Genomic DNA, 16563 nt, shown 5'->3' on the forward strand with positions numbered 1-16563 from the left:
TATTTGGATGTGCATTGAAGGGCAGGCCTTGGGTTAGAACTGTAGTGCTGTGGCCCCTGGAGCAGTGAGGAGTTCTTCAGTTAAGCACAGCGGCTACTGAATTTACATTGGGTCAGTGTTGGACTTCAGTTCCTCTTGTTGTTTGGGTTTCAGGTTTTAACTGAGTGGCTCACGGATGCAGTGTCCTGATATATTCTGGCTTTGGCACTGGGTCTTTTTTCTCTGGAGAAATAGGAAGATGTTCCACTAGTTTTAAGAGGTACAGGGAGGAGCTGCTGAGATTTGTGAAGTATTACTGGCTGATGGAAAAACAGCCCTAACAAACGGTGTTTCAGAAGGGTACACGGAGGTGCTGCCAGAAACTCAGTCAATCTGAGTGCCAGAAACCCCCCTGGAGGCAGGTGAAACTCACTTAAATCCTGAGCAGGCCACAATGATCTGTTTCTAATGCACTTTAAATGAGGCAGACCTGTTGGTTCTTGCCAGCTTCTGTCTCATTCGTAATAAGGCCTTTGCATGCCGACCCTTTAGCTAGCAGAATGCCTGTTGCCTCCCTTAAGCAGTGATTCAGGAGAGGATCCGGCTCACCCCTCAACTTCGCTGGAGGCCCTGGCCTGCTATTTCTTCCTGTTAGAGGTTCTCTCTTCTCTAGCTCAGTTGTGCTACCATGAGAGCAGGGATTGGGAATGTGTGGTAAATACTAGCCTGAGAGCTCAGCCTGGTAGCCAAAGAGATGCATGCAGCTGTGTCCCTTCCCTGAAACTGCAAAGAATTAAAAGGTCTAACGGGCTGTGGCTCTGCCTCAGAGTGAATCCATTCCAAATGGGGCATGTAGGGCTGGTCTAACGAGTATCTGACACTGGGGCGGGGCGGGGACAGAGGAAAGGGTGAAGGAGGACGAGACAGAAAATGGGGAGAGGAGTTCTTCTGCTGGTTGGTCTCCATCATCTCAGTCTCGGTCACTGGCTACACCCCAGTAGGGGGTGACGGGAATATCCATAGAGCAACACAAGTTTATCTAAACACCCCATTCTAGGTTCTCTCCAAAGGTTCCAGTCTCAAAGCAAAGTGCCCAAATGCTGGCTTCCCACTACCATTCTAGCTACAGATCTAGGCATCTGTTTGCTCTACCAAAGGCAGGGAACACAACACAGATAAGAGTGCCCAGCTCACTTCTATCTGAATATACCCAGAAGTGACCTGAAGAAGAGCTCCGTGTAACCTCGAAAGCTTGTCTCTCTCACCAACAGCAGTGGTCCAGTGAAAGATATTACCTCACCTACCTTGTCTCTTTAATACCCTGGGACCAACACAGCTACAACACCACTGCGGGTACCCAAAAGTGACTGTTGTAACTGCATCAGGAAGGCAGGCTGTAACAGATTCTGCCTTCCATAGGTACTTGTCATGAGATCACCCCATGTACAGGGCACTCAGAACAATACTTAACACTCTTCAGCCACACCTTGCAAAATGCTTGCGAAAGGAAAGGCTGTATTTCCTAAACAGGGCAACTGAGATAGAGATGAAGTGACTCGCTTAATGTTGATAAATAGTATAGTCAATTGTTTGACAACACTTGGGTTTGTTATGAAATATACACAAGAGACCAAATAACCAATGTCAGTCAAGTTCATTGCTAGAAGCCAATAATAATATAGTACAGGAAAATGGTCTCTGGGAAGCTGTCTCATGCCGCATTCACCTTATGCAGAAGATGTGGTCCCAAAGTTATGCATTTCAGCTGGTAGTATTTATAGGATGATTTTACAAGTTACATATTTCCTTACAAGTCACTAAAATTCAGCCCATCAGTTTGTCCCAGTTCCTTAACTTGTTGTTTTGTTCCTTTCTGTATCTTTGTTTTAGATCAGGGGTCGGCAACGTTCGGCACGCGGCTCGCCAAGGTAAGCACCCTGGCGGGCTGGGCCAGTTTTATTTACCTGCTGACGCGGCAGGTTTGGCCGATCGCGGCCCCCACTGGCCGCGGTTCGCCGTCCTGGGCCAATGGGGGTGGCGAGAAGCCGCGGCCAGCACATCGCTCGCCCACGCCGCTTCTCGCCGCCCCCATTGGCCCGGGACGGCGAACTGCGGCGAGTGGGGGCCGCGATTGGCCGAACCTGCCGCGTCAGCAGGTAAATAAAACTGGCCCGGCCTGCCAGGGTGCTTACCCTGGCGAGCCACGTGCCGAACGTTGCCGACCCCTGTTTTAGATACTAGAATTTCAGGTGCTGGTCCATGAAGGTACCTTCGAGGTTTGTACCAGGGTAGAACAATCATACACCGTAGAACCTCAGCGTTACGAACTGACCAGTCAACCACGCACCTCATTTGGAACTCAAAGTACACAATCAGGCAACAGCAGAGACCATAAAAATAAGAAGCAAATACAGTACAGTTCTGTGTTTAAATGTAAACTACTAAAAAAAAATAAAGGGAAAGCAGCATTTTTCTTAATCACAATACAGATTCAAAGCTGAATTAAGTCAGTGTTCAGTTGTAAACTTTTGTTAGAACAACCATAAGATTTTGTTCAGAGTTACGAACTTTTCAGTTACGACCAACCTCCATTCTGTCTTCTTCCTTTGGGGTATTCCAGTACTGACCTATGAGAATACCTCCCATGTCCTGATCCTGACAGCTTTCCTATCTACTTAAGCCAAAGCTTACTTTGGCTAATGCAAGGTGTTATGGGATACTTAACATAAGTGAAAAGGATTATAGGAAAGGTATAGGCCAGTTTAGGCTACATAACTGCTATATTATTGTGCTTAATGCATACTAATATATGTGGTGCAGATAACACAATAATAATGATTTTTATACACATATATGCTATCCAGCATATATTTGTCAACAATTGAGATCACAGCAGGTGAGTTGCAGAGCCCAGAATAAAATCACAGGTCTCCTTAATCCCAATCCTGTGCGCTAATCATGAGATCAGCCTTTACCATAAACAAAGGACTGAGTCTTTACCTTTAAATAAGGGAATATATACACCGGGACTAGAACACAAGTTGTCTGAGATTTGTTGAAGTCAACCTCTCCCTCCCCATCTGGAAATAATGAAATTAAGTTTGAATTTGGGCATGACCGTGGGGGATGGGGAGGGAAGAGGAGGGCAGATGGTTCGTGATCAAAATGTGGCATTTGAAAGACTCTTTAATCTGGTATTGAAGATTCCTCCAGCTGCTGAGGATGATGTCACAGTCAGTCCAGACTGCAGCAAATAGGTCATTCTTCCTGGAGAGCAGCATATGTGAACTTGAGCATGAATGCTACTCTCTTCATGCACTCTCCTGTCTGACTCAAAAGGGGAATGTATGCGCTGGTGGCAGTGCAAATCATTAAAGGATACTGTTCCTGAAAACTGAAAGCTCTTCCGTTCAACTAGCAAATGGGGAAGTGATATTCCTGGATCTGTAGGATAGGACGAGACATATGGCCCATCCACAAATACTATTCGCAAATATCTCCAACAGTCAGAGATGGGACACTAGAGGGGGAGGACTCCTCAGTTACTACAGAGAATTCTTTCTGAGGTGTGTATCTGGTGGGTCTTGCCCATGAGCTCAGGGTCTAACTGGTCACCATATTTGAGTTAGGAAGAAATTTGCCTCCAGGATCAGATTGGCAGAGACCCTGAGGTTGGTGGTTTTTTTGTTTTTTTGTTTGTTTTTTTTGCTTTCCTCTGCCGTGTGGGGCATGGGTCAGTTGCTGGTTTGAACTAGAATACAGTAGAACCTCAGAGTTACGAACACCAGAGTTACGAACTGACCAGTCAACCACACACCTCATTTGGAACTGGCAGTACACAATCAGTCAATGGCAGAGACAAAAAAAAAAAAAAATACAGTACTTTGTTAAACATCAACTACAAAAAAAAAAGGGAAAGCAGCATTTTTCTTCTGCATAGTAAAGTTTCAAAGCTGTATTAAGTCAATGTTCAGTTGTAAACTTTTGAAAGAACATCCATAATGTTTTGTTCAGAGTTACGAACAACCTCCATTTCCAAGGTGTTTGTAACGCTGAGGTTCTACTGTAAATGGTGGATTTCTGTAACTTGAAATCTCTAAATCAAGATTTGAAGACTTCAGTAACTCAGCCAGTTGTTATGAGCTTATTACAGGAGTGAGTGGGTCAGGCTCTGTGGCCTGCAACGTGCAGGAGGTCAGCCTAGATCAGGAGTCGGCAACCTTTGGCACGCGGCTCGCCAGGATAAGCACCCTGGCAGGCCGGGCGGGTTTGTTTACCTGCCGCGTCTGCAGGTTCGGCCAATCGTGGCTCCCATTGGCTGCGGTTTGCCGTCCCAGGCCAATGGGGGCGGCGGGGGGCGGCGGCCAGCACATCCCTCGTCCCGCACCACTTCCCGCCTCCCCCATTGGCCCGGAGTGGCCTACATGATCAAGATGATCCCTTCTGACCTTAAAACCTATGAGTGTGAGTACTTTCTGTAGCAAGTGCTCGTGTGTATGTTCTAAACCTTAAGGCTTGAGTCAGAAGAGAGCTCCATCTTCTAGACAATTACACTTACCCTTCTGCTTAGACATCAGGTGAGAGCAAAATCTCTATAGTGAACACTTGAGTTCAGGAAAACTAATATATTTTTGGGGGGGATAGACATAGGAGACATCTTATCAAAGTACTATTTTGTGTGTCCCATCTTACTGGAAGATTGAACAAGCAAGTCAGTCTATCTGCTCCATTAGGTATAACTCCAGAGTTATTGGTTACAGTCCCATAAGACCTTTTGTTATGTTACCCAGCTTGTAACTTCCATCTTCTAAGTGATGTCTCTATCTTCAGTGGAAGGAAAGGAGATGACCCTATTATTCCCGTTCCTTCATTCAGCTGTAATCAAATACAAAATGAATTCAGTCTTGCTATTTCTGAAATGCTGAGTATAGCAAGATACCCTACTCCAAAGACCGTACTAGCTGAAACTGACCTTGGGATCCTTTGTGCTGAAAGGTTTGCTAGTGGGGCTAGTCTATTCCCCTGCATTATGGGTAGCATCTAGGGCTGGTTTTGTATATGGGAAAACTCCTACAGTGACATGTTGGCCTCCATGCTTTGCCCTTTGTGCATGAATCTAGGTCAGGGGTTGGCAACGTTCGGCACGCGGTTCGCCAGGGTAAGCACCCTAGCGGGCAAGGCCAGTTTATTTACCTGCTGACACGGCAGGTTCGGCCGATCGCGGCCCCCACTCGCCGCGGTTCACCGTCCTGGGCCAATGGGGGCGGCGGGAAGCGGCGTGGGCCGAGGGATGTGCTGGCCGCCGCTTCCCGCCGCCCCCATTGGCCCGGGACGGCGAACCGCGGCCAGTGGGGGCCGCGATTGGCCGAACCTGCCGCGTCAGCAGGTAAATAAACTGGCCCGGCCCGCTAGGGTGCTTACCCTGGCGAGCCGCGTGCCGAACGTTGCCGACCCCTGATCTAGGTGGACAGTTGCACCCTCATACGGTAGTGTTCCTGACATGCTGAAGTATTTTATGTTCGCCAGCATGTGTGTTGCAAGCATGCTACACCCAGCTGCTCTCTGGTACACTCATGCACATTACTTCTTTAGAAGTAGCGAAGTATCTGACCAGCAGCATAACTGAGCTTGAGGTAACCAGGATTCCTCTACCCTCTGGAGAGCTTCTCTTCTGAAGCCAGTGCTGGAAGGCACACAAACTTCCAGTATATTTGCTGTAGCTCCTTAAAAGCTGGAGAGGGGGGTCTGACACTCAGTTTAAAACATTACATTGAACTTGGCCTTTCTCACAGGTTGCACCTGGGAATTTGGAGCCATGGTTAACTACATCAAGAAGACCTTTCCTCAGACCCAGCTGGTTGTGGTGGGCTTCAGCCTGGGTGGAAACATTGTGTGCAAGTACCTAGGAGAGACCCAGGCCAACCAAGAGAGAGTGCTGTGCTGCGTCAGTGTTTGCCAAGGGTACAGCGCGCTAAGGTAAGTCCACACAAGTTCCTGTGGAAGTATAGTGCTGGCAGCTGGGATACAAGCTGCTCCCTGCCCTGCCAGCATGCATCACTCTGACCTCTACGGGTGATACACTCTGGACTCACTAAATGCTGTCTTTACCTTCTGTAAAGAGAGACTTGATCTCCCCTCTTTCCAGTCTCTCCTGGAGTGACCCATTAGCCAGACGGCTTGGGCTGTATGGTTGTTTATTAAGGAGACTCCAGGTTCACAAGCAAGAACATTTCTGACTAGCCTGATCAGTACGAGCAGCAAGTATCTTGGGATTCATAATGGTCCCTTCTGGCTTTAATCTGTGATTTAGTCAGACTGGCAAAACAAGATGTGGTCTTCCAAATGGAAGCTTTAAGAGCTCCACCTGGTGTTAATAGTAATGTACTACAAGCCCAAGTTTAGACTGAGAGTGGGTGATGGTGAATGGCAGCACAAAGTTATGAGCTAAAATGGTATCTCCGTGACCATTCAGTGTTTGTCTCATAACTGGGAAGGAAGCACTGGGGAAGAATCAGTTCTGCTAGTCAGAGCTACTCCACTGGAGAGAACACTAAAATCACGTTTGCTTAGTGATTCTTGGCCCCACAAACACTGCCAGAACCTACCTCTCTGTGCCAGTTACCACAGCCTTCTAGTACAGAACTCCTCTAGTAATGCAGTGTTCTCCGGAAGCTGGTAAGATTTCTATTGCCACACAGTAAGATTAATAATTACTGACGCTGTCTCCATCTCAGAGGGAGGAGGATAAGCAACAGTGGTCTTGCTGCTGCAAAAACGACTGTTCCCTACACTAAAGGATCAGCATAGCAAAGATAACTTCAGCCTGGCCAAGGAACCTAGATACTTTGGGTTCACTACAAATACCTGAAACTAAGGGATTTGATGGCTGAATTCTAAACACTATAGAGCACTTTTAGATGCTCTGACTGCATGCATAGTAATGCTGGTTTTGGTTAGAAAATAGTCACCTTAATATTCAACCAAGTCTAGGGAAGAATGCGCATGCAGTTAAACTCCTGTTTTTAACCTTGGGCTGCAGAAGCTTTGTAACAGTATTAAGACATTGCCCAACGCTGGAATACAGCAATTTAAACAAATGACCAGTTCGTATCCTCTGAGACTTCAGGTCAGACCTGGTTTGAGTCCTAAGGCAGTGAACGTTTACCCGCTTCCTAGTCCGAAAGGATTTCAGTGCTAGGGAGATGTCTGGAGTGTTGTGTGGGTTCGAGACCGGAAGATCAGTGCTCTCTTGGTCTACCGTGGCTGCAGCAGCATAGCTGTGGAGGCTGGCTGTATACAGGGCTTGCAAGTGCTGTATTGGGCTCTAGTCCTTCCTTTTTTTTGTCTGTTAAATGTTTTGTATGCTAAATTTCCATACTTGTAGCCAAAACTCCCGCTCACAGTAGCTCTTTTCCCTGTGTGCTGGTGTTAGTAATATCCCCTGAAGCTCTGGCAGATTGGCAGTCTAGGACAGAACCTGTTAGCATGATATTGGACTCCGACTCGTCTCAGTGCGAAGTAAAATCTGTTTCCTTGAGTGCCCCCTGCAGTGCAGAAAACTACCGGTAGCTGTTTGTTGAGCCCGTGACTCCCTCTGCTGGCCGAGCTTGTTATAGCAAATCTCCATTTACAGAACTTGTGCTGTGCATTGCTGTTCTTTTGGCAAGAGGACTTTTGAAATAAGTCTCCCTACCTAACCTCCCTCGCTGTTTTTAAATGCTCCTTAGCCAAATAGCTGGTTGAAAGAGGGCTATTAAGAAAGCTCCCTTAGAAGGAAGGTAGGGTGGGTGTTTGTATTGGGACACCTGTCCATGTAGACCATTTCAGTGTGTGGGATGGGAGGGTGCAAAGCTCCTCCAGACTTAACTGCTAAGCATTACTCTCCCCCAGACCTGACCTAGTTGGCCTCTTACATCAAGTCTGTATGTAAGCCCTGAGTACACATGATATGGATGGCTGGTCAGTCTAGATCAGGGGTGGGCAAACTACTACCCGGGGGCTGCATCTGGCCCGTCAGACATTTTACTCCGTCTCTAGAGCTTCTGCCAGGGAGCAGGGTCCAGGGCTTGCCCCGCTCCGGTGCTCCAGCCAGGGAGTGGGGGTGGGGGCTTGCTCTGCACGTGATGTGGCTCCTGGAAGCAGTGGCATGTCCCCTCTCTGGCTCCTACACGTAGGGGCAGCCAGGGGATTTTGCATGCTGCCCCTGCCCCAAGCGCCGCCCCCACAGCTCCCATTGGCTGGGAACCAAAGCCAATGGGAGCTACAGGGGTGCACCTGCAGATGGGGCAGCACGCAGAGCCACCTGGCCGTGCCTCCACGTAAGAGATGGAGTGGGGACATGCCGCTGCTTCCAGGAGCTGCTTGAGGTAAGCGCCGCCCAGAGCCTGCACCCCTGACCACCTCCTCTGCCCCAGCCCTGATCCCCCACCTGCCCTCCGAACCTCTCAGTTCCAGCCTGAGGCACCCTCCCCAGAGCCCGCACCCCCAACCAGAGCGAGCGCGCGCGCGCGCACACACACACCCCTGGACCCCAGCCCGAGCCCTCACCCCCTTCTGCATCCCAACCCCCAGTTTTGTGAACATTCATGGCCCTCCATATAATTTCCATACCCAGATGTGGCCCTCGAGCCAAAAAGTTTGCCCATCCCTGGTCTAGATGGAGATCCCTTTCCTTTGTTGTACCATCTCTAAGACAAATTCTAAGGCTGTTGGTGGTTGATAGTAGAGAGAGACTGAGGTAAGACAAGGTAAAGGAGATTTTGGATCCGTTGGGAAAGCCATTCAGATGTTGGGTGCTGCAGGCCAGGCTCTCCAAAGTACTGTCAGTGAGAAGAGGCTGCAGAGAGGAAAATAGATAAAGGCCTTATTTTCTTCAGTTAATTTACATGGGGGAATTCAACCCCTAAGGCTAAAAGATGACAACATGCTTTTCTATTATGAAATCTCTGGTATCTGTGTAGGCTTGGTTCTGCTATTGCGTTTGCTCTTGACAATGTGGCCTTGCTTCTCAACCATGTGGAATGTGACATTCAGTATGAGCTGTAGGCTGTGGCATAGGTTCCCATGCCCATGAAACCTGCACAGATCATTAAATACAGGAAATGGTTTCATTTTGCACTCTGCTCAGGCTCTTTATAGCATAAGGCCTGCTGTCCAAAGCAGCAGCTATGGAAAAGTGTGATAGCTCTAACAATTAACCTGGATTTAAATGACATTAAAGATTCAGTTGCCTGCAAAGAGCTTTCCAATGAAATGTAGTCTTTTTTTCCACAAGTATATGGCAGATATATCCTGGCTAGACATGGAGATAAGGAAGTCTTGAGGCTAGATCCCATTCTTGCATTGTGCCATGAACAAATGTAGCTTATTCATTAACTCACGCTCTGCTAGGGATCTTATAGCCTTTGGCTTGAACCTGGGAAGTCCTGATAAATCCCTCTGATCTATTAGTTCCCATGGTATTAATGATTAAACTCCTGAAGTAGTCTCTCACCCCGTTCTTGGATTGCTCAGTAAATAAGAGGGACTGTATATTTCTTCATTACCCTGCAACAGGGTTCACAGTTATAGAAATAACCTGCTCATGACCTTTGCATAGCAAAGGGAAACATTTGGTTCTGGAAGAGCTGACGTAATTTGGCTGATGTTAATAATTCTGTGAGACTGGTAATATGTTAATTTAGTAAGCTGTGAAATGGAGTGCTGACCAGTCAGGACAATTACAGAGACACCAGTTCAGAATGTAGCCGTTTCAGGTACTTCATTTATCCCTTTGTCCTCCAACCATTTTTTTGTGGGTTTTGGAGGTGGACTTCCTGTTTTAAACACTTCACAACCTTGTTGCAGCGCAGAAGAGCTGCATAAACAAGGAAAACTGACCTACAGAGGAAACAGCCAAACTTGACAGTGCATAAAGTACTGTGAAATGCAGTACCTAACAAAATAGTGAAACATAGTCAATCTCTTCCCTGCATACTCTTCATATGTCATGGTTGTTGCAAGGTAGGCAGATAGGCTAAATGCCACGTATGACTTAAGTTGAGTGTCCCTTTAAACCTCTTCCCATCAATGTCTAAAGCTGCCCTGAGATGCAGGACACTTCAGTGATGGTATAGTGGTGACTACCTGATGCCTAATGAGACTGTGTAGACCTCTTTTCTGACGTTTACCAAATTTTTCCATCGGAGATTAAGCCATTGGTGGGAAAGCCTGCAGCCTGTTTACATAACACCTTGTTATAGTGGCCTGGAGACTGTGGTTTATTGCTCTATTCCAACTAGGTACACAGTTGTTACCTGCTTTGATTTGTTGACTTGTGCTTGTGTTTAGGGCACAGGAAACCTTCATGCAGTGGGATCAGTGTCGGAGGTTTTATAACTTCCTCATGGCAGACAACATGAAGAAAATCATCCTCTCTCACAGGTACAGTAGTAGGGCGTCTGCTCTGAATATTTACGTGGGTCAGCCAGCTTCAGCTGCAATAGCAGCGCTGAATTAATGTGCAGTTCCATAGGGGAATCACCCAAAGGGTAAAATTTAAATTAGAGGGAATCCATACCTAGAAATCTGTGAATAAGTTTCAGCTTCCAAGAATGGAGGATTTTAGTGAACAAAAGGGGAAGGGAAGCTTGCCCCAGCATATCATTCATTCTTTATGTCTGCTTGTCAGAGGCTCCCATATAGTGTGCGTGGGGGTCCTTTTCATACAGCCTGAGCCTAGCTGCTTATTTCTGCCTTCCAAGGAAGCTCATTGACTGAGTAAATGCAAGATGAGAAGTCCAGTGTTGGTCTGTATTTGCCAGCAGTCTTCCTTCCCTGCTATATACCTTGGCAGCCAGACATCAGCAGTATATTTTGCATGTGTTTCCCTTTCAGCCAGAGACCTTCTTATGCTCAAGGAGGTGAGGGAGCGCCTCTCTGTTGTGCTCTGCCACATATTGGAGCAGAGAGGTAGGATTGCTGTTGGTATCAGCTGAGGATTCATGGCATAGGGGTGTTGCTCTATCAAACACAATAGCCTGAGTTACAAAAGCTAAAAATGCACAACTAGAAGGAATACTCCCATGTATTGCTGATACCTGTGCTTGCCTTACTCCCATGCCTTGACTGTAAATGAGCAATAGGTCAGATGGAATGCCTAACTCTTATTGGTTGCCCACTCAAATTCATGTTCATTTCTCCCCTTGCCCCCTACCACAGCCAAAACTGCTTTGGATAGCGATTGGGGCATGTTGCCTTCGTACATAGGTATCTCCTTGGCTTATTTAAGATGCCCAGAGACACTTGGGAGGTGGGAGAAAATTAAAATAGCTAACTTATTCATGCCCATTCCAATTGGCAGAGTTGAAATCTTGTAAATGAAATTGTCGTGTTCCTTGCAGTGTGGAGAATCTTTCTGGAGGGAAGGAAACTCTTATCTGTGTGTACAGTGTGTGGGGATCCACATCATTCACTCCAGATGGCCAAATATTTTGACAACTTGACAAAACTCAAAATATATGAAGGGCTGTAATCTCCCCATTAAACGGGTACTCAGCATCGTAACCAGGAGAAACCTGTTGCAGGCTTAAAGGAGGTTTTGTTGAGTTATCAAAATATTTTGCTTCCATAATGGATCTCTTATGCTCTAGGGCAGGTCCCCAAAACAAACTCCATCTCCACCCTACAGCTGCCTCTTAAAGGGGATAGAAATCTTGCAAGCCTCCTGCTATCCACAGCTTGCAGTCTTTTTGTTCTGCGATCTGTATGTTTCCTACTTGTCAGGGTAGAGTTTTGCTCTTGTGAAATAACACGTCCTCTCTTGGGTGTAATCTCTGACTAGGACAATGTCCTCAGTGAATAGCTTTCTGTTAAGGTAATGTCCCAAGTCACTTTCTCCGTATGAACTAACATTGTCTCCACACTGGTGAGGCAATAGTACCAGATGGGGAAGGAGATGCTACACCCATGATCTCTAGCACTGTTACCAGAGCCACCCATGTCTTTGGTCAGAAGCCAAAGGACTCTGCCTTTAACTGAAAAAGCCTTTGCTCCAAACACCCCCAGTCCCTGGATATGCTTTGAAAAGTCCTCTTTTTACACGTCTCTCAAATGCAGTTCTTCAGTGTAGCAGAAAAGCATCTTTGTCCCGGAGAAGGCTGTTAAGTTCTCAACTTACCTCCCTGTGCAGTCAGGCCAAAACTAACAAGCCAGGCTCATTCATAAGTAAATCCTCATGGATGGGGGATATAGTCCTCATTTGCTTGTATCAGCAATGGCAGATGCAAGCTTCTCTGGGTCGTCTGAGCAGGACAGGGCCAAGCTGCTGTTGTGTGATTACTGTATTTTCGGCTGCTGTGTGTTTCAGGCAAGTCCTGTTTGGAGATAGCGTTAAGCAGCCCCAAACCCTGGTCGACTCAGACCTGAGCAGACTCTACACAGCAACATCCCTCATGCAGATCGATGACACCATCATGAGGTATGACGGGCATCCTCTGTAGCCCATCTTTTCAAATTCTCACTGATGTTGTCCTATTACTTACTTGCTGTTAGGTGGGTAGAAAGCTCCTGAAATTTGTGACATCAGCAACTTTGTCAAAATGTCGACTAACCCCCCCAATCTTTGCCAACTTCTGATCCAGCTTTTGACAAAGTTTCTGCTACTTTCTTTTGTAAGAATCAAGCATCCAAAGCTGCAGTCAGGGTCCTATTTTTCTGGGTACATTACAAACCCCTGGGAAGACAATCCCTGCCTAAAAGTCTAGAAGGATGAAAACCGGGGGGCCTGGGACATAAACTGGTTGGGGAGGTGGCAGGCCCATGCTGGCTCCTACCAACTTATGTTTAACCCTTGCCTTACCTTCGATTGTGTATTTAAAACTCACATACACCTCCTACCTTTAACACCTGCCTGTTCTCATTTTAGCAAACCTTATGGTTTGCTTATTTTAAACCTCGCTGCATTAATAGAGGTGACTTCAGCTCTTGGGTTTTATTGTTTAATATTAAACATCAGCCTTTTCTTGCCTCTCAAGTTTAACCCTTGCTTTTTAAGTATTCTAGCACTAATTCAGTCTGTTTTCCAATGGCCTCGTATTCTCCTTCTCCAGAGTCTTCCCCTAAGACCAGGCACTGGCATCCACCCCAAACTCTATAGTCACAAAATAACCACCCAAAGCTGACAGGTGGTAAAGCCAGCAGAGCTGCTAAGGGACTGAAAGTGTTTCCGTCTGCTGCTCCTGGGGAGACCTGGGCTTTATAAGCTGCTCCCCAGGGAAGGGGATTCCTGCCCTATGTGCCCAGTAGGAAGTGAGATCACGGAGGTCCTGCTACCATGTAGTCTTTCTGGAATGTGGCAGGGAAGGAGCAGGTCTGCCTGGTTGGGGCCTGCAGCTTAGCTGTGGCTTTTATGAAGTGGGAAGGAGGTAGTGGGACTGGATTGGACTCCAGCAGAAAAATTAGTATTTACTTTCTTCAAAAGGCTTATAACTGCCGTGAGTTTCAGCTCCTAGGATGGGCCCTTCAGCAGCTGCATTTTAAGGGTTCATAAGTAGCTGAAGATGAGATCCAGCAAGGCATTTTGAGTATGCCTCCCAAAAGGGGGTTGTTAATGTAACCAACCTTAATTATGCCTCCAGTCCTCTCTCTGTCAAGATTGCTGATAACCAGGAAGGATGTTTTTAAAGACCCCCAGGTGTGGCTAGGCTTCCTCATCCATGTCCTGCTCAACAGACACAAGTTAATAGTGTTTAATTTGCCATCTGTCCTGCCTCCGGCTTGCTACTGTGCCACACTTGCTCTGCTCCCTCGATGCTTTGGGGAACTGCACGCTAAGCTGGCAGGTTCTGTGCTGCCTCCCCCCGTTGGTCATGTTCTTGTGAAGAACTCGTTGGCAGAAGAACACAGCATTTCATCTGTTGTGCTGTGTTGACATTGGGATTTTACACTGAGATGGGCCTGAACAGATGGTCTCTATTAAACCACTGGAAGGAGCAGGGCCGGCTCCAGGCACCAGCTTGTCAAGCAGGTGCTTGGGGTGGCACGTCCAGGTCTTCGGCGGCAATTCAGCGGACGGTCCCTCACTCCGCCTCGGAGTGAAGGACCTCCCGCCTAATTGCCGCCCGCAGATGGTGATCGTGACTTTTTTTTATTTTTGGCTGCTTGGGGCGGCCAAAACCTTGGAGCTGGCCCTGGGAAGGAGGTCACATTGGGCAGCTTATGGCTTCTGCCGGTGAAGTGGACTAGATCAAAAATGGCAGTTGGTCAATACTGAGAGTAAGTGTTCTTGCCTTACCGTTCTTTGTTTTGGTTTTTTTCTCAGGAAGTTCCATGGCTACAGTTCCCTGAAAGAATATTATGAAAAGGAGAGTTGTCTGCATTACTTACCAAAGGTAAGCTACCACGGTGGAGGTGGTGGTTATGCTTTCATTTTGCTCTTGGGAATGAAGAGGAATGTTCATTGGTTTCTGCATCACTGGTACCTAGATGTCATATCTCATTGCTCCACCAGGTGTACAGTGTGTCAGGGCTGGGAGTTCTAAGGAACCTAATGAGAGTTAAGCACCAAAATCCCATTGACATTCAGTGAGTTAAGTGCCCAACTCCTTTAAGCTTCTTTGAGAATCCTAGCCCTGATCTTCATCTGGGACTTGAGTGACGCTCCCCTCAAACCAAAGGCTGGCTTGGAAACCAAGAGGCATCTGTTTTACCCCAAATTCAGTTCCCCTAGGTTATATTACATGAAGCCAAATTGTGAGCCCCTCAGCATAGAATTCTGTATTGGTGGTAGCAACATGGCATTCTGAGCACAAAGCCAAACCTAGAGTTAAGCCCTTTTAAAGATGTCAAACTAGTATCACTCTGACCTATGCAATTCCAGAAACATTTAAAATGAATCATTCCACTTCGGAAAGAGGCTCAGACACTGCCGCTCCGGTCAGGTGATCAGACATTGCAGAGACCCAGGGCTGCGGAGGCCAACCTGGGAAATGTACTAGTTACCCCCTTAAGACCTGCTGGATCAAAAGATAAAGGTGAATAGGCTACCAAAGCTCAGTAAAGCATTAGGGCTTTAAATATCCAAAAGTAAGTCTCTCCTGTTGCACTGAATGTGTGGAGTAAGAGACTGAATCCTCTCAGCTAGTCCTTGGCAACTACTCAATTACTCCAGCTTCAGGCACTGAGTGAGGTTCTTTCAGTAGCCTTATACAAAGAGCACGTTGTAGTCCAACCTCTGTCCCCAAGGCAGGGTGATAGTTACCAGGAAAGGGTGTCAGTTTGGCAATATATATATATTTTTTTTATGATGGCAGAATCCCATCATGATCATGGCTGACATCTGATCCTCTGACATCAGCCTCTAATCAAAAACCATGCTTGGGCTGCATGCCACTCTGGCCTGCTTAAGCATCTCTCATCAACGACTGCAGGGAGCCTAGGGAAATGACATTCTTCACATCTTGCGCCCAAACCAACAAGCACAACTGAAGTTTTACTATTATTCCGTCTCTGCCGGTTTGTGATTGACCCGTCTCAGGTTTCAGCAGTGCATTCCCCTTGAGTGCTGCATGTCCCCTTTGGAAGCCAGAGACAAACGTACATTTGATGACCATCTGCCTAGCAGTGATAGCTTAGATTCTCCCTTCCAAAAGCAGAATGCAAATGCTCTCAAGTATTGGCCACACCATATGCATCCCGAGTACCAGTCATAAAGAAACTATCCAGTGTCGCTGTCTGGAACTGCCCTGTTGGTAAGGTATTACTGGTGATTTCCCTGTCATACCCAGCATGCCCTTCAGGCAGTTCAGCTGAACCATACCAAATGCTGCAGAGCAGCCCAGCAGTGACAGTCCACCCGGCATGGTTTCGATTGTGTGTGTTGTTACGTTCCTGATTGTTGCGGCAGGTGTAGGTCCATCACAAGATGTGGCACTCAGTGGTGGATTCATAGGTGGGTTGTGAGTAGATGCCTTTTGTTGTTAAGAGAATTGAGTTCAAACCAGGAATCTGTAACACTGGTTCTCCATTTCTTTCCTTTTCCTTCTTTCATGGTGCAGATCTATGTTCCCCTCATGCTGGTTAATGCTGCTGATGACCCTCTGGTACATGACAGTCTGTTATCGATCCCAAGAGCTCTGTCAGGTGAGTCGAATGCACTGCCAAAATTGACTATTGCTTTTGGATTCCCCCTTCATCACATTGTGAATGACCATGTATAGCAAGGTCTGGCTGCAGACTACCATCATCTGGTGGACGTATACTGTGCAATCTAAACTTCTTTTTAAACCACCATTCACTGAGAAGGTTCCAAATTTTATTTTGGTAGAACCCAACTAAACACTGTTCAGCTGGCTGTGTAGCCCAAGGGAACGATCAGATTGTTTCCTCGAGAAATGCGCGTTCTTGCTACCTCACTGGTGTTCATGTCGGGAAGCAAAATTGGAAATGGTTTAGCTTTAGATTAAATAGTCTCTGCTCTGCAGTGAACTGCTTCCTCATGTCTTGGCTCCCGACACAGAATCAGTAAAGCAACAGGGCAAACCCCAAAAGGCTTTGCTAATAGTTACTATGATGGTGTCCAACTGTTAAAATTAACCGTCACCTGCG

At 46.9% G+C, this 16563-nt stretch overlaps 1 protein-coding gene across 3 annotated transcripts in view; it reads left to right on the plus strand.

Annotated features, from left to right (window-relative positions):
- ABHD2 (abhydrolase domain containing 2, acylglycerol lipase) overlaps positions 1 to 16563 on the plus strand; it is a 65570-nt gene that overhangs the window by 40592 nt on the left and 8415 nt on the right. For all 3 annotated transcript variants that reach the window (XM_054042839.1, XM_054042840.1, XM_054042841.1), the window contains 5 exons: positions 5772 to 5955; positions 10309 to 10401; positions 12326 to 12436; positions 14279 to 14348; positions 16014 to 16098. In XM_054042839.1, coding sequence (XP_053898814.1) covers positions 5772 to 5955; positions 10309 to 10401; positions 12326 to 12436; positions 14279 to 14348; positions 16014 to 16098 — 543 coding nt within the window. The remainder of the gene's footprint in view (positions 1 to 5771; positions 5956 to 10308; positions 10402 to 12325; positions 12437 to 14278; positions 14349 to 16013; positions 16099 to 16563) is intronic.

This window comes from Malaclemys terrapin, chromosome 10 (assembly GCF_027887155.1).
Source record: "Malaclemys terrapin pileata isolate rMalTer1 chromosome 10, rMalTer1.hap1, whole genome shotgun sequence".
Lineage (NCBI taxonomy): Eukaryota > Metazoa > Chordata > Testudines > Emydidae > Malaclemys > Malaclemys terrapin.